The following is a 23,392-nucleotide window of genomic DNA, read 5'->3' on the forward strand; positions in this document are numbered from 1 at the left end:
ATATTTCTACATTCCACTACCCCCCCCCCCCATGTACATTTATTTATCTCATATTTTTGTAATTTAAAATAACTTCATGGTCAGCCATTTTTATGTCCTACATTGCAGTGTCCTTCAAATCTGGCTCTCGTTTTTACACATGTACCTCGCGATTGAAAGCTTGCTTTGGCCGTCTTCCAAAAACTCAGAATTTAATCCGGTTTATAGTTTAACCGTCTATGTTGTAACACGCGGGCCGTATCTAAACAACGGTGTGTCCAAAGAGGTCAGGGGCAAAGCGCGTAACACTTTTTCCGTCACTGCGGGTTTCCTCTCCGGGTGACCCATTTGCCAAACGACCGGCGTTTTCCCTCCTTCTCTCAGTCACTCGCTGTGCCGCCGTTGCCATGCCGACGTCGCCGCTGGCAAGGCAAAAAGATGAGGACTCGCTGGCTTTTCCATCAACGCCACTGAGGCTCTCTCCTGGTTCCTTTATGGATTAAAAATGAATATGTTACCACCATTAAGCCTCGAAAGCACCTCGCTTTGATTGTGGCTCTCAGCATGTTGCGCAAAATGATTCGTAGGTCCATGTTGCCTGATTGTTAACCATTGCTAACAAATTTGTTTAGCTTTGTGATTGGTGTCTTCTAGCTCGCATCACCAAAAACTGGGGACACTTTTAAGTCCTGTGACAGGTGGATACCTAAATGAACCCAAGCCAAGTCATTTGAGGTCGCTTCAATTCATGTCGCGTGAAGAAAGAAAACCCTCAATATGAAGATAGTGTTTATTTTGCCCCGCAGCGGTCAAATATGTTCTCTATTTGCTAGATTAGGACAGTTTACTTTGCAAAGGTTCTCTTCTTTCCCATGTACAGTAGCTGGTAGGAGCGGAGATGGAGTGCAAACCAGGACATGGTGATTTGAGGACAAAACCCGACAGGCTAGCAAAACTGAATCCACAACAATAACTCATCCATAACTCTTATCTAACCCGCCTGCATAATTCTGTTTCAAACTCACCGTGTATTCACGAGACTGGATGGCTGCTTCGCATTACGCTGCCGTCTCTCCCCTGGACGCCTGTCGCATTTGTGTAATTTACGATGCTTTCTGCCACTCACGACGCTCTTAAAGCAGAGACTGCGGTGAGATAGCGCTGTTGCTAATGTTTGTTACAGGAAGAGATGCTCCTAAAAGGAAGCTCCTCTCTTGGAACATCATGGACTGTTTTTAAATGGATCTGACAGGACAAAAGGATTCAATCAGGGGTTGGACAAGACCCTTTAAGTTTCACACCGAAATATGACATTTTTTTTCCAGACTCTTTGGAACGGTCCAAAAAAGAAATGTGCCGTATCGTACGGGATTCCCATCTTCTGGTCTCGTTCTGAAGTGGTGTAGTGTATATGAATGGTGAGATTAACAGGCCAGGAGCATTGTTGTATCGGACTTTGGTGGTGAAGTGAGTTCTGACCAAAGGTCACAAGTTTTGGGTGGAAGCCAAAAAGGATGAGCAGAAAAGTCCATGGAGAGTCTTTGATACAGTGATGTTGGAACGGAAGGGAAGCGCAGATAGAATTCCTGGGAGGATTCTGCCTCTGTGGGCCTTTTTTTTTTTTTTAATGCAATTCAGCAGGGTGGCAATAATGCGCCCCTATGCAAAAAACAGGCGCACCAAATGTGTGTGTGTGATGGGATTTAATGGCATTCGGCCATGATGTCGCACCTCTCCACAAAGTTTTTAAGACCGTCTCTTGCCGGCTATTGGTCGTCCTTTTCCCGCAATGCAGCAGATCGCCTCGGCGGCCAGCGGAATCAAAGCTTTTATTTTGACTGCGCGAAATATGAAAGGGGACGAACCCCTTCACTTCACAGAAGCGTCCTGATTTAAGCGTGATTAATCGGCGGGTTTGGACAAACCACACAGAGTTGAAGCTTGTTTTGGGGCAGCGAGGACGAGAACAACCTCATTAGGCCGACTAACGGCGCGTCATTTTCCTTTTCATTCTTTTGTCAGCCCACTCTCCCGCTACGCAAAAGGAGGCATTTGCTCGCATGCGTCGCTAATTACAAGCCAATATGCAAAAGAGATCAAAAGCTCTCTTTAATAAGTTTCCCATTCGCACCAAAAATTAATAACACCTCCGACACATCAGCCCCTTCTGCGCGTTTCATTAGTGAACTTCAAAGTTGACCCTGAAAGTGCAGTTTTCAATTTGTCCTGCTGGATTGTTTACTGGGAAAAAAAAGGCAGTTTAGTTTGTTACCATTAAACACGCTAGTGATAGATTCTCAGGTAGGCCAGCGGTCCCCAGCGTTACCGAACTGCACAGATAGATGGGAAATCAATAAATAAATCTTGTTTCTGTCATTTGAAGGAATGAATTTATTATGTAGCGGAGCATATACGGCCAGATCTGGAATTTACGTGAGATTGACGACAAATTGCTAAATAATAAACCACGATCATAAACGTCATCATAGCTTCCGTTAAACCACATCCTCACCAGAATCAAACGGCTTTTTTTCCCCATGTCCTATGCACCAGCCCCGTTTAAAGTTTTTTGCTGACATTCTCGAGTGGAAAAGTGTACACTGTTGCCGAGCGTTGCGCGCACAAATCGCTCCGCGTCCTTGATGTCAATTCCGTCATTCGTCCTCCAAGGTGAGCTCCCTCCTCCCGCTGCTCCGCCACCCGCCTGTTTCTTGCTCGCCGCCCTGTGTTGCGTCATGTTCCGATCGGAGCCACAACAAGAGACCCAACACGGAGAGGCAGCAGGACGCCGAGCCTGAGGCAAACGCTGCCAAACTTTGCATCAGGGCTTTTGGGAGGTTGATAGGGTGTGTTCATGCAATGCTGAAAGGCAAAGTAGATGTGAGGTTATTGATCGTCAAATGAAAGGTTATTTGGTGACTGATAAATTCTACATTTACGTACAGTACTTGAATCAGTACTTTTTGAACCTTCTTTTTGACACAAGTATCTGTACTTATGCTAAATTACAGGGTGTGAGTATTTTTGCGACCTCTGCCGTCCTTCAATGCATGATTTATAATTGGAGTGACAAGTGATGCATGCGAGACGCCAACGCTCGCCACTTCCTGTCTTCCAATAAGGAGGTATCGCGTGACCTGCCCGTCATGTGACGCAGCGGCAACCAATTGAATTGAACTGGCCTCCTGAATTCCTTCCTTTCTCACCATCAGCCCTTTTTTTCCCCCTCTTTAAAAGAGCTCAAAGCTGTCATTTTCCAAACAACTGTAAAGTTTGCACCTGTATTTTTAAACTTTACGAGAAGAGCGCAGACCTCAACCGCGGTTTGAAAAATAAGATTGCCATGCTTTGGATGACACAAACAAGCAAACAGGGACACTTTGCAATTGGTACCATAGCTCAGCACGAAGCAGCAAAACAGTTTTTTTTTCACAAACGATTGATTATGATCACTCTTTAAAATAGTTCAATGTTGAATTAAAAACCGTAATTCTCATTTGACAAGGAATTAAACAGCGAACCCAAAACAATCATAATTTTGATTATTTATAAATAATTTCATGAAATGTGTACAGTATACATATTCAGTATTAAAAGTGAAAATTTAATTATCATGCAAGCTTAGAAGTATAAGTATACTTGCATGGTTTTTATTTATGTAAACACAGGAATTTATTTGAATAAAAATTAATTGTGAACAAAAATCAAAATCGGTAAAACACTAGTAATTAAAATGTGCATTATATTAAAAACATCAAATGTAAAATCATGATTGTTAGTTTGCAGACATCAAGCCCCATGAAAATGAAAGAACCTGTGACCGACGGTTAGCGATCACGAGAGGATCACATGGAGCGTCTGTGTCACATGCTAAGCCGTCACATTGGGTGGGAGCGGACACGGCAGCCGGTCCAAACTGGTTCGAGGCGGGGGGATGCTTCTTCCAGGTATCATGCCGGCGAGAAACTATATTGCCGCGGTTTGAAGCCACTTGCCAGCATCAGCCACATTTGGAAGAAATGGCGCGTCTACTATAATCAATAAGAACTTTAATCAACATTTCATCTAATTTAAACCGCATTAATCCACACATACAGCGCAAGTAATGAAAAGCATCACTCCTGTCATTCTCCATTGCCGCTCTTCTGCATCCTCCTTGGCCCACAATGACAGCAGTGCTATGGCAACTGACGAGCGAGCGAGAGAAAAAACAAAACAAAAACAATGAATAACATTACAGCCAATCAGCGATGCTGCCATATTGATTGATATCCATTTCGTCCAATGGTGCCATTGAAAAGTAAGGGAGGCTGAAGTTACTAAAAGAGCAAGTCAAGTCACACGTGATACGAGTAATACATGCCGACTGCTTGAACGGAATCATGCCCAAGTCACTGTAATTGCCTTTCTTCTCTTTTGATGTGTGTGTGTGTGTGTGTGCTTGTGCGTGCGTGCCCTCTAATGTAGCATCAACAACAGCTTGCGCAACACCGGGTCAACTGGAAGCAAGATGGGGTGGCTCTTACCCCACCGTAAGCTCCATGATTTCCGCCCCCCCCCTCCCTTTCCTGCATGCCTGCTTGCTTCAAGTGCTTCACCAAACACACACCTGCACACACAGACCCGCACGCGCGCACACACACACACACACACACACACACACACACACGCAGGCATCGTGCAGGCCACAATGGAAACTGTGAGTCACCATGTGCTCTCCTTTGGTAGTGGGATCGGGATCCGAAATCATTGGAGCGTTGAGTCACTACAAGCTTTTTTTTGCGTTTGTGCGTGAGTGTGCGTGTGTATGTGTGTCGATGCTTGTGTGTTCACTAATTAAAAGTGTGTGTGTGTGTGTGTGTGTGTGTGTGTGTGTGGCTACACGTGTCTTGCCTTATTTGCAATGATAATGCAAGCAACGCGTGCTCGAGGGTGGTCATGGCATATTCATTATACACAGCGGTATCCACTGCGTGTTGGTGCAGCGCATAATGAGCGCACGCTTTATGCATTTAGGTCCCACGAGCACGATAACAACTCTTCCGAGTGCAGTGAACCCTCACTGTTTGCCAAGGTTAGGGTCCAAGCGCCGAGTAATGCACGCCCCATGCCCCCCCCCCCCCAAAAAATGAAATGTACTCAAAGGTTACTTGACTTCACCTTTAGCGGACGCTGTCAGAGGCGTGCGCCACCAGATGATACATTTGGTTTTGCTGCGTGTGTGTTGATGACAAAGTGAGTGGCGACACAAACAAATGCTTTGAGGGCCTGGTGAGCATTAGCATTTCTTCTTGTTACACCAGAATGTGTTTTTTAAACGTGATTGACTGCATGTGACGTTTATTCGTGAGAATTACAATTGCTGCGTGAGATACTTTCCACTAACAGGAGCTATTTTATTTCTTTTTGGTCCATTCCTACTGTTCCAATTGAGAGTACGAATAAACTAAGTACGCAACGAATTCCCAGCATTTTGTTCTTGTTAGCTAGCTTAAACCGAGGATACGTCGGTTGGCGAGGAAAATATCCCAAGATGTATTTGGACACATAATAAATAATGCTAAGATAAGATAATGCTAAATTGCCATCTCATGTCGGGGCACCATGGCGTCAAGGTTTCAAGATCATTCCAAGGATTTGCCATAAAGACCCTTCAATTTTTTTGTTGGTTCTGAAGGATACGTGATCCTAAATGTTAGCGGTGACCAAGAACGCGACTAAGATAGCTGATGTCGCGCACACACGCGCTGTCCGGGTTTAAGGAAAGGACAGAGGGCAGTCTGACCTGAGCAGCACTCAGCCGTGATAAGTAGAGTGAAAATGAAGCCGATAAGATTTTAGCTGTGAATCTTTTCCAGACAGGCGTCATGGCAACACACTTACCGCAGAATTTAAAGATAGCCCTCACAAGGACAGTCGCCACACAGAGACATTGCACTTTTTGGCGACTTGAATGGTTTTGAGGAATGAGAGCTTTTTATTATTATTTTTTTTTGGAAGGTAGTCCAAGTTCTTGCTGAGCTCCTTTCCTAGTCATTTGGAGCAATCACAGGCCACCATGTGGACACCAAATCATCCCCTGTGGGACCGCAGAGGAACGTCAAAAGCATTGCCAGGTTGCCGATCAGATGTTGTCTTGCGGGGAATATTTTGTCAAAACAACTTTCCACATTTAAAAAAAAAAAAAAGTAGATTTATAAATCACTTTGTCTACTATCGGCAGGCTGTAAAGTGCAACCGTATTGACCCTAAGATGTCTGCGAATGCCTGTTTTAGCCAATCAAAAGCGTGATGGATGTTGTTTCCAGAAAAATCTTTCCTACAACAAAGCTGAATCTAAAGAAATGGAAAGTGAAGTCAAGTTGAATATCAGCCGAGATTCTACAGCTTTTGGATGAGTTCCCCGGTAGGATCATTAAAGTACGAGTGCTAGGATTCCACCCAAATTGGCTGCTTTGAATAAAAAATGGCCGACTTCCTGTTTGATTTTTGGCTTGGATCCTAGAAACTTTTTCATGTGTCTTGTTATGATCGACATTCATGTCGATTAGCGAACTAGTGTTGGACCCCTTCTCAGAGTGAAACCTCATTATACTCAACATGTCATTTGAGGGTCCCTCATCTGCTTCTGATTGGGGCTCATTTCAGCCAATTTCTTGGAAGGAATTTGTCCAAAGCATGAAAAATTTGGGAATTCATCCAAAATGGCTGCTTCGAGCCAAAATGTCTGACTTTCTGTCCGATGACAGGAAAAAAAGCGCCTAATTTCTTGCTGATCAGTGAGACTTGTTTTTCTAACTTTCTAGGGGCGGCTCCCGAACGACTTTTGAGAGGCTTTGTATATGAGACCTCTGGAATAGATCCATTTGCACTTGGGTCTCGAGTCTGCAGGAATTGGTTTCCTTTCTACGAAATTGAGGCCACCCAAAATAGGTAAGTCTTCGCCGCATCGCCTGCTATTTGGGACTGGAAAATCACTGTCAGCCTTTGCGGTGACGTGACGCAACCAACAGCCAATAGATGAGCTCTAAAAACACCAGAAAGAGGAAACTTTGCAAACAATCAAGAGAGCGGCATCACCTTGTGGGTAATAAATGCAGAAAGAATCACGCCTTGTTTATAGCGACCCTGCAAAATTCAGTCTTTGTAAAATCCCAGTCTGAGAGACAGGCGTGAGAGCAGGTATGAGATGATGATGATGATGATGATAATGACGACGACATCTTTTCCAAAACATTTTCTGATGAACAGGCAGCATTCGTCTCTCGAGACTCAGTATCATCTTGTTAGCCCCTCTGCTCCACCTCCCGTACGACAAACGGGATCAATGATTTGGATGAATTTGCATCATGTGTGTATGCTAATAGGCAATAAACATACTGTGGATTGTTAAACAGCTGCCTTCCTGCCTACCGTGCTCTTTAAGGCTCAAACAGGCTTCGACTTGTAGCCAGGGAGCTTGTTTGTTTCGACGATCCTGTTCCACTCCAATCCTCTCCGTGGCAGTAATTCACTTTAATTACCACAACGGGACGTCAAACAACAATTTCTTTCCCCGTCTACTAGTTGGAGTTTCCCCTCTTCCCCCGCTCGGCGGTAATGAAGTTTTGTAGGAAGGTGGGAGGTTTGAAAGTGAAAGTGGCCCAAATGGAAATCAGATGCAAGGCGCAGCCAGCGGTCTGAAAGCTTGTGACCTTTGAGAGTTTGCCGGATGTGGAAATTGTTGCTTAGCAGGTTTTCTGAGCCCACACACGCGCACATACTGTACACACTCGCACGTCGGTGCATACAGCGCCTGGGCTCAGGTGACAGTGCAAACACTGAACACACGGAACGTACAGAGACTGCAGTGGCGATGACTCATCCGTCCATTGATGAGCTTAACAGCCATCCACTCCACTCCGGGGTTCTGCCTGGGCTTGGCTCCTTCGTGGCTCAAACAATCCCCCTCCCCCCCCACCCCCCTCCCTCTTCCCGCTCCCTTACCCAACAGCACATCTCCTTCCCTTCAGCAGAGCATCTTAAATTAGAGCTCTGGCAGGGGGCCATGCGAGAGTGCTGCACACACGCAGACAGACAGACATTCACACCTCTGGAAGTCTGAGTCAGAAAAGAGTAGCCGTGCTGCAAGACTCGCTCCTCACTTTGGCCGACAACATGCGTCTGTGCCAAAAGCCGTTTTTTGCGCCAGAGTCATGTGTGCATTTTGGGAGAGTACGCGCAAATTGTGTCTCAATGGCACTGGCGAATAAATCCTGGCATGACCCGTTCTGCCGCTCATGTACCAATCTACGGGGAGTACCACCTCAGCATCGGACGCGGCAGCTAGCATATTGTATTTGACAGCGATGCACACTGTCCCAATTCGGCATAGTTCTGTTTGAAAGGATACCGCCGATTCTGTTCGCAGGAGTGCCGTGTGAAATGTCTTTCTCTGGTAGATCACACCCGAACCTTGCTCAAACCAAATCAAACCAGTAAACACCATGGAGTCACACATCGGAAAAGTACTGAGACATTGTTTAGGCTGCGCGAACCCCCTGCAAGGGTGTAGACCAAGGTAGGAGACAGAGGGAATAAACGAGGGGGTGGCAGACATTCTCCGGGCACCCTGCGCAGTCGGGCTCCCAGACCTGTTAGTAGGATGTGTTCTCCCGTCCGAGGAAATTGCTTTTGCCTCACAACTGTTGGATTGCGCTTCATCTCACGTCGCTCAAATAATACACCCGCGTCAAAACTGCCCTCCCCACATAATCCGTCCTCATTCTGAAGCCATTTTATTTGGATAGCATGTGTGCTAGCTATTCATGCTAATTGGCCCAAAAAGTAAACTGATTGGCAGATGCGATTAAAGTTGAAGGCCTATGTGAGCATGTTCCAGAAAGAGCCCAAAAAAACCACAGAAATGCCTTAATTTTAGTGATGGCCAAGAATAAAACCAAAAACAAAAACACCAACAACGATTCGGAGAATTTGCAAACCGCAAATTAGAACTCGAATCCTCAGGCATTGTTAAGCGCTAACGTATGCTCCACACACCCATTCGTGCCAGTCTCCGATGGTCAAATATGTTGCAAACACATCATTCCTGTCAGAGCTAATACCGCAAACGTTGACAGTAATCACAGGCCGTTCAATACTGTTTTTTTTCTCCCCCATCTTCAAGCTATTTGGCCCGCGGCAGTGGTCTTTAGAGACGACAGTCAAATTATTATCTTAAATAGCGACTCATCCTTGAAATGGGCACAGTCCTCCCTTTGTGCTTCCATCATCCAACTATTCAGATTTTTTTTTTTTTACGGAACGACGGACACTCTTATCTGCCTTTGTCCTCAATCCGGCATGGCCTAGATTCTCATGTGATCAACTTTTAAAGCACAAGCTGTCCCTCTGGAGGCATACTTAAAAAAACAAAAAGTCAACGAGGAAAAGAAAACTTGCGTACGGTGAAGGATTTGTCCATTTGCACCTGCTATCCGGTCTGTGTTGCCGGAGACAAAACAGGAAGCCGCGTTCAGGAAATTGAATTTCAGGTGTTGACATGCAAGTGCTAGAGGTGCCTTTTATTGGCCTTCATTTGTCGTACAGGACCCAACCTGTCGGCTCAAAAATAAAAGTAAAAGGATCTGCAGGTTTACGTTACATTCTGAAAACTGCAACATAGAAAACATGGATATTCGCTGGTATGTTGGCAGCCAATTTCAATGTTTAAGGCCCTTTATGTAGTTTAGTTACGGGTATTCCTAAATGGAGTAAATTCACCCCCTGCCCCACCCTTGGAATTTCACACACAACATCTCATGATTAAAACATGAAAACAAAACGTTTTGCGTATCCACAGCCTTTGCTCAATACTTTGTTGACGCAACTTTGTCTGCTTCAAGCGTTTTTGACGACGCACTCAGAGGGACCCTATCAAAGCTGCATTTTTCTGTACCCTTCCCCAGATTTCTGCCTCGAGACACTCCCTGTCTCAAAGCGTTTACAGACAATTCATTTGTCTTCATGCGTAGTCTGTGCTCAACCGTGAGGCCTTACATAGCGCCATGTTTTTGATGTTCGCATCTACGTTGGTGAAGTCGATTAGCATTGATTGCGCAGATAGCGCTGCTGTCTTAGTTGCACTCCCAAGTTGAAAATCGAACACGCGCCATCACAACATTGTGATGAAAAATGCCACTGCATCATACACGCGGCGCATCAGGCGTCGCTCGGTAATCTATTTCCGAAGTGTAAGCGGGACGCCTTGTGATGCGCCGTGGGCGCGCTCGAAAATGAATCGTTGACTTGACTGACGCCGCCGTCATTTTCCTTTTCAAGCACACATGACAGGTAACTCTTGATAAGAACTGCGTGCGAGTGTGTGCGTTTATGTTGTGGTGCTGTATAATATTTCTCGGGGGATGGAGAAAGGTTGCCATGGCAGCAGCGTGAATGAATGTGACTGTGAGAGCTTTTTATGAGAGGCCAACTGAGGACAGCGTGATTGTCATTTCGCCGTCGCTTATCTTGCAAGCCGCTGAACGCCACGACAAGGGTTTTCTTTTTTTCAAACTGACCTTCCGCCTTGTGCGGAGACATAATAGCAACAGAACCATACCCTCGGATTTCATGTTTCAAGTGCTGCAGATGTCTGAGAGGATCTTGCTGATGTGGGAAAGGCAGTGTCAGCGTCAAAGCACATCACGGATGGGGGCATTCGGTCAGTTTAAGGGGTCACATTCTGCTACTCAATAAATGTTTGATAATCGTTTTCTGCCAGCAACTAGTACACTAATCCATCTGCTGTCAAAATACGAGGCCTGGAATTCAATTCAAGATGGCTACTGGTACTTCAAACCAAAATAGCCGACCTCCTGTTCATATTAGGTCATGGCCCCTTGAGACTTTTTCGTGCGTCCTGTTTTGATAGACTCACACAATTTTGTGTCGATCTGTGATCAAATATATTGACATATATTTTCGCCAGGGTACACAAAATCTGTGAGTTTTTAGGAATGCCGGGGGCCTTCTGCCACATTCTTGAGCTAGATTGCACACCACTGCGACGATGACGCTGAGCTCCGGCCCCTGGAGGCCCGACAGCTCGTTTAGGGTGAGTAACGCCACTGTGAGGATGTGAGGAAGCTTAGCCATCCTCTGGCAGTTGACCTCTGCCAGTCTTCTAGGACACGTCAGTCATAAGATAGCAGTCTGGTGGAGTGGGTGGGCGGGCGGCGAGGGGGTTGTCTGGAAAGCCGATGATGACGATTCCCAGCGGGCTTTTCTCAAGTGTGTAGAAGGGATTGTCAATTAGGATTCATGAGTGGTTACCACATCTGCCTCACAAACGAAAGGAGGCTTGTCTTTAGGGATTTGTCTTGTGCATTGGAAGTTTTCATACCAGTTTGGACAAAAAAAAAAAAAAAACCCAAAAGAGTCTGTCACAGAGCAAGAAGGGAGACGGTTTCATGTGTATGTTATGTTTTACAGTATAACAGTACAATAATAATTCATTCCCATCAGATCTGTGCATCTTCCCACAAAAGACGATTCGATGCAGTTTTCAGTATGTGGGGTGTGAGACGATGAAAGGATGGATCGATTTGAACGTGGACTGCTTCGATTCGGTTGATGAATCCTGCCTCTGTTCTTCTTCCCTGAAAGAGGGAAGCACCACTCCCCAACCCTCCGGCACCCCTCTCATCGTTCCGAGAGGAAACACATTTGGAATGCTGCACATTACTGTAGCGTCTCCCCATTCCTCCTCCATCCTCTCCCCAATCTAATTTGCCAGCACGCGATGCATTCAAATTCCACGTGTCACGTGAGCGCTCGTCATTTGCATAATCCTGGAAAGAAGGAGGGCGGTGTGAGCCAATAGGAACCCGGAGTGGCAGTGACGTAAGGAAGGCGGGGCAGGAGGCTTCTCGCTTGCAGTACGTGACGTTAGAGTCAGTGTTCACTGTGCAGCTTTACTCTGCACTGAAGGAACCAGGCAGGATATCCCACTATCTCTCCTCCCCTCCTAGCCAGCCCAGGGAAGAGGCACCGCGGCGTCACGGGAGAGAGGATGCCCTGCTAAATCAAGGGATAGGCCCGGGAAAATCAGCCGGCCCCGTCCTTTCTTTCCTTCATTCCTCCCGCACGACAAGCGACACCCTCCTTCCACCTGGAAGCGAGAGAGAAGGAGAGAGAGGACGTCTGCTTCTCCTCACAAAACAACCCACCACCACGTCCACTTTACCCCCCACCCCCAACTCGTGTGCACGGGGGGTTCTCCGTGACGACCCCCTCGCGTGGATTCTATGGAACAAGGGCCGACCTGGTACTTGTTAACACGAAGGCTAACTAGTTAGCTACACCTGCTAATCACCGTTTTTCGATATCGACTGGGAGCAAGTTTACTTTGTCTACTTATTATTTTTTTGTACTGCTTTCACGAGCATTCGTTCAGATCTATTGTTTCTATTTTACGAAACGATTTTATAAATGTTTTTTAATACACCGGTAAATAAGCTAACACACGAGCAGATGCTTTATAGCTCGCGTTCAGTGCATTAAAACTGATTCTTTTTTTCTTTTTTCTTTTTTTTACAGTTTAATGCATTTTTGAACGCTTTAACGCAACATAATAAGGGCCGTTAAGTGGTTTGGAAAACGTTCTCCGTGCATTTGGGACGTTTTCAGGTGAATGGTAAAACAAAGGCGAGTGGAGTCTGCTCTGATTTTGCCTCTTATCCTCCAAGTTGCTTTTTAATTCAATTAACCCTGCAAACCAAACGAGCGCTATCCCGACCGAGGAAGACCCCAAAGCGGACTGAAGCAGTCGTCGTCGCCGATCCCGGTGGAGCTATTACACCAACATTCCCCCATGAACATACAGAGGTCACGTCCTATTAACATTTCACGTCATGGCAGATCGCGGCACAAATCGCACGACTTCGAAGATCTATCTTGCCTGAGGAGTGCCGAGTCGCACCAGAGCTTCAGCCCCAACCTCGGCTCGCCCAGTCCCCCGGAAACCCCAGACGCCTCGCACTGTATCTCCCGCATCGGGGACTACCTCCTGCTGGAGCCCCTGGAGGGGGACCACGTCTTCAGGGCTGCTCACCTGCACAGCGGCGAGGAGCTAGTCTGCAAGGTGGGCCCACACACATCAAGTGCATACACATTTGCCCAAGTGCACAAATATTTACATTTCATTTGCATTGATCCACAAGCGAGCGCTCTGCACTACTTGGCTCGCATTTCAAATACCCAGAGAGGAGGCTCATGGAAAAAGTGAATGGGATCGCATGACGTAACGTTCATTATGGTGCAGGAAGCACGCACGGACGCGCGCGAGCGCGCACCCGCCGCTTCAATCCAACACAAGATTTGCATGTAAAATGTGCCACTGAAAGGGAATTCCTCATTTCTGATGCAGTCGTTTAAATGTACTGCACAGTGTTATTGTAGTTATGCTTTGCACCGGTACATTCCGTCATACCGGCGAGCTGTTCCTTTGACGAGCAGCCACACTTCCGTCAGGCGGCCCCAGGGCAGCTGAGGTTTATGAAATTTACCGCCAGCAGAGTATGAATGTGCGAATGCATGAATAATGTATCCGTTGTGAGCGCTTTGAGTGTCTAGTGTCCAGAAAGGCGCCGTATAAATCTGATGCATTATTATTATTATTATTATTGTGCACTGGATACCAACATTCTCATAGCACCCGATAGGCTGCAACTTGACACCTCACTGGCGGTGTCGTTTAAAAAAAAGACACAAGTAATGCTGCGTTGTTGATAACGATGCGCGTCATAAAAGTTGAATAAATAAAAAAATCAGTAATCATTTTTTCAAATAATTTATGGTCTGTAGTGCCCTCAGATGGCCAGGAAGAGCACTGACTTTGTCAAGAAGGCACAAAGCTTATTTTCCCATTGCCAACCATGTGTCAATTTGTATATTTATTTCAAAGTATAAATTAGGGAAAGACCAATCTTCGGTGCCAATATTCTTCATCTTGATGAGTTAGAGCTGTCTTTTTTTTAAAAACCCATCAAGCATAATAGAGCCACTTAAAATGGGTTATTTCGGCTCTGACAGGGAGACTATCAAAGTAAGTGTCATTTCTGCGTGCCTAATACTGTGTTTTCACTGTAAATCCATGAGGCATGAAATTGCTTTTTTATGTCATAATAAGCACACTTGAATTGCCCACCCGTTGAACGTTTGCCCCCAAAATGCCAAGGCACCCTATCATTGGCTGATCAATCCCGTCATTGATCCCTCCCGCCAGCTCAGCCGTCTCAAGGAGGTTTTTAAGATGAGGCGCTGTGGGGAGTTCTTTTCTGCTGCAAGCGCGGGAAGCGAGTCAATCGGAGGAAGAGGAGTGTGAGGAGTGGGGTTGCCACGGCAACTCAAGGGGCACTGCAACATGGGGATGCAGTGCATCGCTAATATGACACACTTTTATTCCTCATCAATATACCAAATCCCATTTCATTGGGCGTTGTGATTGCTGATAGATGCCACACGTTTAAAAAAAAAAAAATTTTTTTTTGCCTCATTAAATGAAGTTCCTCCCCTCACTTCTACGTCATTGCTCTAAAATGCCAAACCCCCAAATTTGTGGTGGTGGAAATTGAATTTGGTCGACTTTGGAATCATTTACAACCGCGTGGTCGTATCATTCAACTGAAGCATTTCAATACAAACTGTAACTCCCCCTGGTCATCTGTTTGATAATACTGAACAGAAAGAAATAAAAGACCATGTTCAATTTTATTTACTAGATATCCCTGAATGCACCTCCCGTAGCTATAACGTGGCCGGTGTTGTAAAGATGAATGATGGCTGCGCAGAACCGCAAGCCAACATTGATTACACAACCGAATGGGTGAGAAATAGCACCCAAGGAAACCAATATTTTCATGTCACCACTCCTGGATTTGCCTGATGCTGAATAGTAAACAATCCCCTGGAAACAGAAAATAAAATTTCACAAGTTGTGTAACGCCATCTTTGCAGGTTGACTAAAATGGCTTCCCAACATCATCATCCATCACTTTGTTTCCCTCTGTCTCAGGTGTTGGACGTGGGCCGGTACCAGGACTCTCTGGCGGCCTACTTCGCCCTGGGCCACCACCAGCACATCAACCAGGTCCTGGAGGTCCTGCTGGGCGAGACCCGGGCCTACGCCTTCTTCGAGCGCAGCCATGGCGACATGCACTCATTTGTGCGCACCTGCAAGAAGCTGCGCGAGGACGAGGCCGCCCGCCTCTTCTACCAGATCGCCTCGGCCGTGGCGCACTGCCACGACAGCGGCCTGGTGCTGCGAGACCTCAAACTGAGGAAGTTTGTTTTCAAGAACGAGGACAGGTGAGTGGTCTGGCCAAAACTCAACATATGGACCAATTCACGATTGTGTCTAAGGTACTGTATGTTTGTGTTGCATCGGTTCCTAATCACTTACAAATCACATGGCAAATGATTAAGGTTAGTCAGCAGACTGGGAGATAAATGCGTCTGTTGCTAGTTCAATCATAATTAAGGTCATATAATAATTGAAATTACAGATCAAATAGTAAATCTGTGCATCCATTTCATCCTACCGTAGCTCAATTTGGCAACAAACTGTACGAATGGCGCCCCCGTGTGGCTAAGTGGTGAAGCGCAGTGCCACCGTTGCTTCGCCACACAATCAAGTTAAAAAGGATTCTCCCGTGTTCGCCTTGAATCATTCAAAAATGTCCCGCTACAGCATCACGGGTGTGCATTTCGAAGGCGCCCACCTCCATTTGGGCGTTTAAGAAAAAATCTTACAAGGCACAATGGCGACGATAAACATTGCGAGTCTCCCGCTTTCGAAATGGCGTATTACTTCACTGTGATCGGGCATAAGTGATGAGAAAATTGGACCTTCAATTTGACTTTTTTTGGAGAGCATTTTCTTTCCGCACAACATTTAAGAGGGACCGCACGCTCTTCATCTGGTTTAAAAGCTTTTGTTACTTAACAGCACTCCAGGGTATGCTCAGTCTCCTTCCAGTGCGCTTTACAGAGCAAACACGAGCTGTTCTGTCATTTTTGCGTGCGTGCGTGCGTGCGTGCGTGCGTGCGTGCGTGCGTGCGTGCGTGCGTGTGTGTGTGTGTGTGTGTGTGTGTGTGTGTGTGTGTGGTTGGGGCGCAGACATTCAACTACTCTTATTTCAGGCCACTTTATACAAAATAAAATCCCCTCGTTGCACCGACACGTTTGTCTTTTTTTTTTTTATCTAAACGAGCGCTCAGCATTAATCCTGAGGAATTACCCGCCTCGCTTCCTCTTGTCTTCAAAATAACTTTCCGTCAAGCCTAATTACCCCGCTTGTGCCGCTTTAATTAACAGGCCCTTTCGCACGGAGGTCACGTAAACGGCATACATTTATTTCTTTTGTTGCCCTATTTTGACAATTTTTACAGAGCAGAGTTAAGATCCTACAAAATCACCGCATCAGAAACCTAGTTGAGGATTATTCAGTTCGGATCAAAATAATCAGTTTTAATTCTAAGTAAATCAGTTTCCCATCACTGGTGAGCTATTTTTTAGAACAGACCGGTGAGCTACTCATGTTGTCCTAGGGGTTTACTAGTACCTGCTGGCACCATTTTTCTTTTGGGGCGGGAATAATGCACATTAATCAGAGCAAAAAAGGCATCCGTGTTGGCCTTGTCTCGATTGTCTTGCTCCCTCCCTCCCTCCTATGCTTGCTGGGAAGGAGAAAAAAAGTTAATTGGAGGCAATTCAGTTCCTCAACCCTCCAATGTATTTTTGTCGCCACTTTTGAAATGTCTTTCCTTTTTTTCCCAATGGGGAGAACGTCAGTTCGTTGTTTGTGTGCGTGCTAAAGACCCCCTCCGATATTACAGCAAAACGATGGGGAAAATGGCGGCGTTCCCCCGATCATTGTCCTCACATGTTGTTGTTGTGCTCCGGTGCGCCACGAAGGAGTTCCCTGAAGCTGGAGAGCCTGGAGGACACGTACATGCTGGCGGGCAGCGACGACTCGCTGTCCGACAAACACGGCTGCCCGGCCTACGTCAGCCCCGAGATCCTCACCGCGGGCGGCAGCTACTCGGGTAAGGCGGCCGATGTGTGGAGCCTGGGCGTCATGCTCTACACCATCCTGGTGGGCCGCTACCCCTTCCACGACGTGGAGCCCGGCTCGCTCTTCAGCAAGATCCGCCGCGGCCACTTCAGCGTACCCGACACGCTCACGCCAAAGGCCAAGTGCCTGATCCGCGCTATTTTGCGCCGCGAGCCCACCGAGCGCCTCACCTCACGCGAGATCCTCCAGCACCCCTGGTTCGCCGCCGCTGCTTCCCCGGGAGGGCGAGGGGAGCCGGAACAGATGGTACCGGAGGTGACCATGGAAGAGGAGCACTTATTCAGTTGAGCACACGCCCAAGCACAAACAGACTACAGCTGTCGTTTAGCCATGTTGTTGCTTTCCACCCCCCCACCCCCAGCATTTTCACAGAAAGAAAAAAAACTCTCCAAGCCTGGCATGATAAACATTGGAAGCTGACCCACAAATAATAATGTAGCATCATGTGCTGTTCAAGAAACATTTTTTTGTAATTATTCCTTTTGGTTTGATATGGTGCTCGATTTCTGACACTACGGCAAGCATGAAGGGACAGACCAGCGATTGGATTCTTCATCATTACTGGGATTGAAACAAAACAAAAAAAGATTTTCATCGTTGCTCCTCTGCTTTCAGTCTCGGAATGTTTTTCCCGCATTCCGCTGTAGCGTCCACTTGATGCGTGTCCCACCATTTTAAATTTAGAACTTTAGGGGTTGGGAATTTTCAAAGTTGGACATCTTTTGTGGTGTATCATGTGAATTTTGGGGAATAACTGACAGGTGAACAGTGCACTCTAAATCATCCGTCAGTGTGACTGCGAGTGTGAATGATTGTTTTTGTATGTGTGCCTTGTGACTGGCTGGCAACCCGTTCAGGGTGTCCCCCGCCTTCTGCCCGAAGACAGCTGGGGTAGGCTCCAAGCACGTCCGTCACCCCCGCGAGGATAAGTGCATTAGAAAATGGATGAATAAGGAATTTACCCGCCACATGTTTTGTTTGTTTTACAGGGTTTCAGTCATCAAGGTCAAAACAATCCCTGAAGGTTGGTTCACCAACTCTTTTTTTGAATTGCCGTTTATGCGATGAGGTTTACGATTTTGTTTTGTAATCATCAGACGTCCATGCAAAATAATGTCAACAGATTTATTTCCAAGTACTAATACAGTTACTGCTTGGGGCTGAGCACAAAAACAGGGTTCCCCCCAACCAATCAAACATAAATTGGCATACATGACCACACCCTGAACACGCGTTGGGGCTTCACCGTATTCCCCTAAATTCCCATGAAATCTAACTTTGAAAATGTCTGGAATTTTGCAACCCGTGGAATAGTCTTCTGTTACAAATAAATGCCAACTATTTCGTGGCGGTGTGCACTTAACGTGTGGCTACCGTTTAAAATTTTGTATTTAAAGTTTTTGGGAAAACGAGAGTGCGGCGTTTATTCAAATTAAACAGCTATACATGAATATATGTGTACATACATATATATGTATGTGTATATATATATACAGTATATATATATCAAGAAGTATAAATCTATATATTTAAAAGTACTACATTGCAGGGTTTGAGTTTTTCTTTTGACACAGGACGTTGTCTCATGCTCGCAATCCACCTTATGGGCTACTATTCCCACCGCCACTCCCCCTCTTCGATCGGAAAGCACTTGCAGAACTCCGGGTCGCGCTGTGCATTATGGGTAAGGGTACTTTAGCTCCCAACTTTTCCTTTTTTTTTTTTTTTCTTCCCCCTACCTGGACTCCCACACATGCGCAGCAGAGATCTGCAAGTGGTTTATTCTCAATGTTCCTTGAATTTGCAAGGGCGGGGTCTGGTCGAGCCTGGATGGCCACCTCCACAAAAGTTCTCCTCCCCGCTAGTAAAATTTTAAAAAAAAACTTTTTTTTTTCTTTTTCCCTTGTAGATGGAGCTTCCTTTTTGATTTAAATTGGTGCTGATTTGGTACTAGTGAGAAAGGGGTACCAGGGAAGGCATTTTTGTTTTTGTGGTGCATGGTGGGATATCTGCCTCAGATGTTCAGATGATATCGTTTAAAACCATTTCTGGCGAGATTCTGGTGTTTTGTCCAAATTTATTATTACGTCAATAAAATTGTGAACTGCGATTTGGTGTCATGCTGTAATTTTATCCAAGCTTGTATTTAATGGAAACACAAGATCAGGATGAACAGATGAAGCAGAATCACAATGAATTCATATTTGCATATGTATTTTCATAAAACTGAAATACATGTGTATTTGTGCACATATACATATCGGTGATGTATATATGTATCTATTCATGCATTTATGTACAGTATGTGTATAAATGTGTTGAATCAAAATCGCTATATAAATCTTATCATTCTTAATTATTTTTATTCGGTTACTTTTAATTTTATCATTCAAATCATAGTGACCCACACTGACAAAAACTGGGGTTTTTTTGTATGTTGAATTTCCCCCCATTACATTTTGTCACGTGGTTGCACAAACTAAAATCATTTGGATCCAGATAGAACTTTAAAGTAGATTTATAGTCAAATCAAAATGACATCTTCTCTTATTATACAGTAATACTTTCATTTAAAAAAAAAAAAATTATTTTGGAGCTACAGTGCATGTTTATCCATTAGACCACAATTACTTTAGCTCTACCGTGTGGCCAAAAGGCGTATTAATGTACAATTTTGCCTTGGAAATTCACGGTCAAGTCATACTAAAATCTAACAGAAGCATTTTTTTACATCCTGTTACATATTTTAGAAAACAGTAACGCCCATTAACCAAATGAAATGAATTACTATCGCGAATTAGATATGTAATGGCAAAGGCAACGTTAAAATGGTTTCAAGAAACTGCTCTAAACGGATGCACTTTTCTTATCTCAGAGCTTTATTGGATACGTTAGGTTTTGTGCTGCTCCACAAGCTCCTTTTTATGCTGCTCGTTTGTCAAGGACTTAACGTGGCAATAAAGTGTCACGTTGGCGTTGTCCCTCTATCAGCTGCTCTTGTGTGGACATCAACTTTTGTGATATGTAGTATATACTGTATATGTTTGTTTATATGACCGCAGGCGACATGTGACATTGTTTGATGGGTTTACTGCACGTCTAATTGCACAACGCAAACTCCCGAGGGCCTCATACAAGTCACGTCATGTGATCTGATGTAGTCGGCATTCTGGCCTACAAGCCACATTTTGAAGGCTTGCAAACAAAATTGTATTAAAATTCATCCCCAAAAAAAGTCCAAAATGTTCCAAAAATGTTGACCCCCCCCCCCAAAAAAAATTCACCCAAAATTGTCCCCCCAATATTGAAACCAAAAAAAATCACTCCAAAAGGTGTTGTCAAATAAATAAATAAGGAATCAGACCAAAATTCTGATGAAAAGAAACAATTGCTCAAAAAAAAATCTACTCAATTTTAAATGATTTTTTGTCTTTTGTCAGACACTTAACCAAATAACTAAAATCTCGATGCAAAAGTTCCTCAAAAGCTCTTTAAATCAGAATCTGTGAAACAAAAGCCAAGCAACCGCTATTTTGATAGCCCCTGTGAATGTGATTACGAATTAAAACGGGCCAAGACCAAGTGCTCCGACACGGTCTTCAAAACATGGACTTGTCTCGACTGTGACTTCAGTCTTTCACTGGAAATCCGCGGCTGTGTTTTTATGCATGAATAGACTTACTTTCCTCAGAGGAAAAAAACAAGCATTATAGCAAGCAATTAACCTTCAAAAAAAGAAAAGAAAAGAAAAGCTCAGTGGCGGCGGCGGGGTCAGAGTGAATCAATGCTGTTTCATTTCCAGACAGAGATAATGGATCAACGCAGACATACTGTCTGACAGCATAAATGTTTTGTTTTTTGTGTGTGTGTGTGTATGTGTGTAATTTCACTTCCATAAGACCCCCACTTAGTTAATCTGTCCTGCCTATAATACATAAGGAGTCATAAGCAGGAAGTACTTTGACAAAATGAGTTTCATCAAAAAGAATCAAACTGAATGAAATCGTTCCGCATTCAAATGAACATTTGTTCAATTGTATCGCACTCCATGTATCAAGATATGTTTGGAATCATCTCCTAATTGTGACCAAACTTTTTTTTCCAACCTGGTCACCTCCCCCAAAAAATGACCCGGAATTTCCTGACAAGACATACTGCACACTCCTCAGCAATATGAGAGCCCTTTTTGCTTATGCTAATTGCTAATGAGAATAATGGGGTCCTCTGCCAGCCAATTAAACACACGGCTGCAGAGAAATGAGGAAAAATAAATGGAACGCTGATAAGAAGGCCGACTATCAGCTAGAATGTAACATTTTCCTGCAGGATAGGACGTGTGGAGCATTTTACTGGAGTTGCCTTTTTTGGCGTGTCTCTGCCTTCATTTACTTGCAGTCAAGTGTGATATTTATAGTCCTTTGTAGATAGGACCAAGCCTTTTTAAACATTCTCTGTCCCGTCTGGACAGTACAGCCATTGGATCTAAAATGAAATCGGGTTGACCAGAATCACTCCTGGGCTTCCATCGAGTGTGCGGCAGGAGGCGCTGTCTTACCGATGTGTGGCCGGACCACGCATGCACGAAAAGGGGAGGGGCCTGATTCAGAGTGTAGTGAACGCAAAGCCCACTTGTCATCCTCCAGTCTTCATCAGTGCCCTTGCGTCACGGTGTGTCTCGTCTACGGTGACCCGCAACACGGACGAACGCGCTCACCTTTGCGCGGCCCTCCTCCGAACCGACTTGGACAACAATGCACCAGCGCCCCGTCCTCTTTGCCGGATAAGGACCGCGTTGGAAGGGAGCACGGAGGGAGGAACGAAGCAAAGCTGCAGCTGGTGGCTATTAGTCGGTCGGGGCGAGGAACCAAGCACCACCGGAGCAACGAGCGTCCCCGGAAGGTAAGCCACGCCGCGTCCGCCTTTCGGTGCTCTTGTGTCGGCCACTTGTCATGGCATCAATGAATGGTTTTAAACCTTGTGCGCAGGCGCACACAACTTGTGCATTATTATTATGTTTATTTTTGTTGTTGGTCATGATGTGCATGCAGCTGGACAAAGCACTCATTAACGGGACTTGTGTAAATTGCAATGACAGCATATTTAATTGCATTTGAATGAATCTACATAAAGTCATGATTAGCTATAATAGGGATTTATTGTTATTTCCCAAGCACACAGTGTTCAGGTTGCATTGATTTAGCTATGCTGATGCAAGCATGGATCAGACACCTCATTGTACCTCCAATAATACTCATTTTTGTGCTGTTAAATGAATGCGTTTAGTGGCCCGCTTTGCATCATATTAACGCCATAGCTGCATGAGAGGGTCACAATATAAGGAGCTTGACCTCTAACCTCTATCATAAACATATTGTTGGATAATACACATTTTGTTTGTGGAGCAACTTCCTGACTGCATCTATATTTAGTCGCCGCTCGACTCGGCCAAGTCGGAGCTCGGCATCATGTTGGTTCCAATGATGGTAATATCATAATCTGGTCGCCATATTTAGCATGATTTATAAACCCCTGCCACCCTCTTACTTCTTGCAGACGCTTTTACGAGCGGAGTGACGAACGTGCACTATGTCACTGTACTGAGGTACGTTTTTCATCTACCTGTACTGAATTTATTTACTTTTCTCAATAATTTTTATGTAACTCCCTGGATTTATTTGAAAACGAGGTACTCCTTGCTTTCTCACACTAGGCCTGTCCCTTTGTTTCAACCTTTGCAGATGATGTGAAAAAGAAAAAAAGAGCCTTTAATACTCAATTTTCTAGTTATCATTGGCTCATCTAGCATTTTTTTTTCTCGTTCACAATGCCAATGTAGCTTTGGGGATGCATTGTTTTGATAGCATTAAAGCCTTACATAACAACATATGACATGTAATGTGATCCCCCCACATAACAATTTTGTTTATAGATCATTCCCCCCACCTCCCCCCTTGTGTTAAATTATACATTTCCTAATCCCTACCCACATTTGTTTTTAATTTTGGATTTAAGTATCTGTACTTTAACTGACTTGAAGAGTGTGAGTACTTTTGCCACATCAGCTGCATATCCCCGTACAGTACAGTACGGTACATTGCTTCCCTTTTCACCACTGAGGGTAATCCGTCCTTGTCTGATGTGAATTACGCCGGCCCAGGAACTGGCCTTGGCTGGAGGAATTCTTTTCGAGGCCCATCCAAAGACATTTATCCTATTAGCTGATGGCTCCCATTGTCGCTTTGCTCAGCAAATTATAATGCGGTCGCCCCGGGGCCATTCGTGTTGTCGTTATTGCC

At 45.0% G+C, this 23,392-nt stretch overlaps 2 protein-coding genes across 5 annotated transcripts in view; both read left to right on the plus strand.

Annotated features, from left to right (window-relative positions):
* The first annotated feature begins 11,453 nt into the window (after positions 1-11,453).
* On the plus strand, positions 11,454-19,206 carry LOC147187664 (tribbles homolog 2-like). Its single transcript, XM_086100914.1, has 3 exons — positions 11,454-13,102; positions 15,035-15,327; positions 16,937-19,206. The coding sequence occupies exons 1-3, from the start codon at positions 12,833-12,835 to the stop codon at positions 17,382-17,384; spliced, it is 1,011 nt and encodes a 336-aa protein (XP_085957040.1). The 5' UTR covers positions 11,454-12,832; the 3' UTR covers positions 17,385-19,206.
* Positions 19,207-21,752: 2,546 nt separating this feature from the next.
* The window catches only part of LOC147187665 (kelch-like protein 29), a 115,359-nt gene continuing 113,719 nt past the window's right edge, over positions 21,753-23,392 (plus strand). For 3 of the 4 annotated variants that reach the window (XR_015097600.1, XM_086099975.1, XM_086099977.1), the window contains exon 1: positions 21,753-21,995. The gene's annotated coding sequence lies outside the window, so the exon portion shown is untranslated. Of the gene's footprint in view, positions 21,996-22,649; positions 22,699-23,392 lie in introns of all 4 variants that reach the window. The other variant, XM_086099976.1, reaches the window with a different exon arrangement.

This window comes from Hippocampus guttulatus, chromosome 20 (assembly GCF_054856545.1).
Source record: "Hippocampus guttulatus isolate MCC_2025c chromosome 20, RoL_Hgut_1.0, whole genome shotgun sequence".
In the NCBI taxonomy this organism is placed as follows: domain Eukaryota; kingdom Metazoa; phylum Chordata; class Actinopteri; order Syngnathiformes; family Syngnathidae; genus Hippocampus; species Hippocampus guttulatus.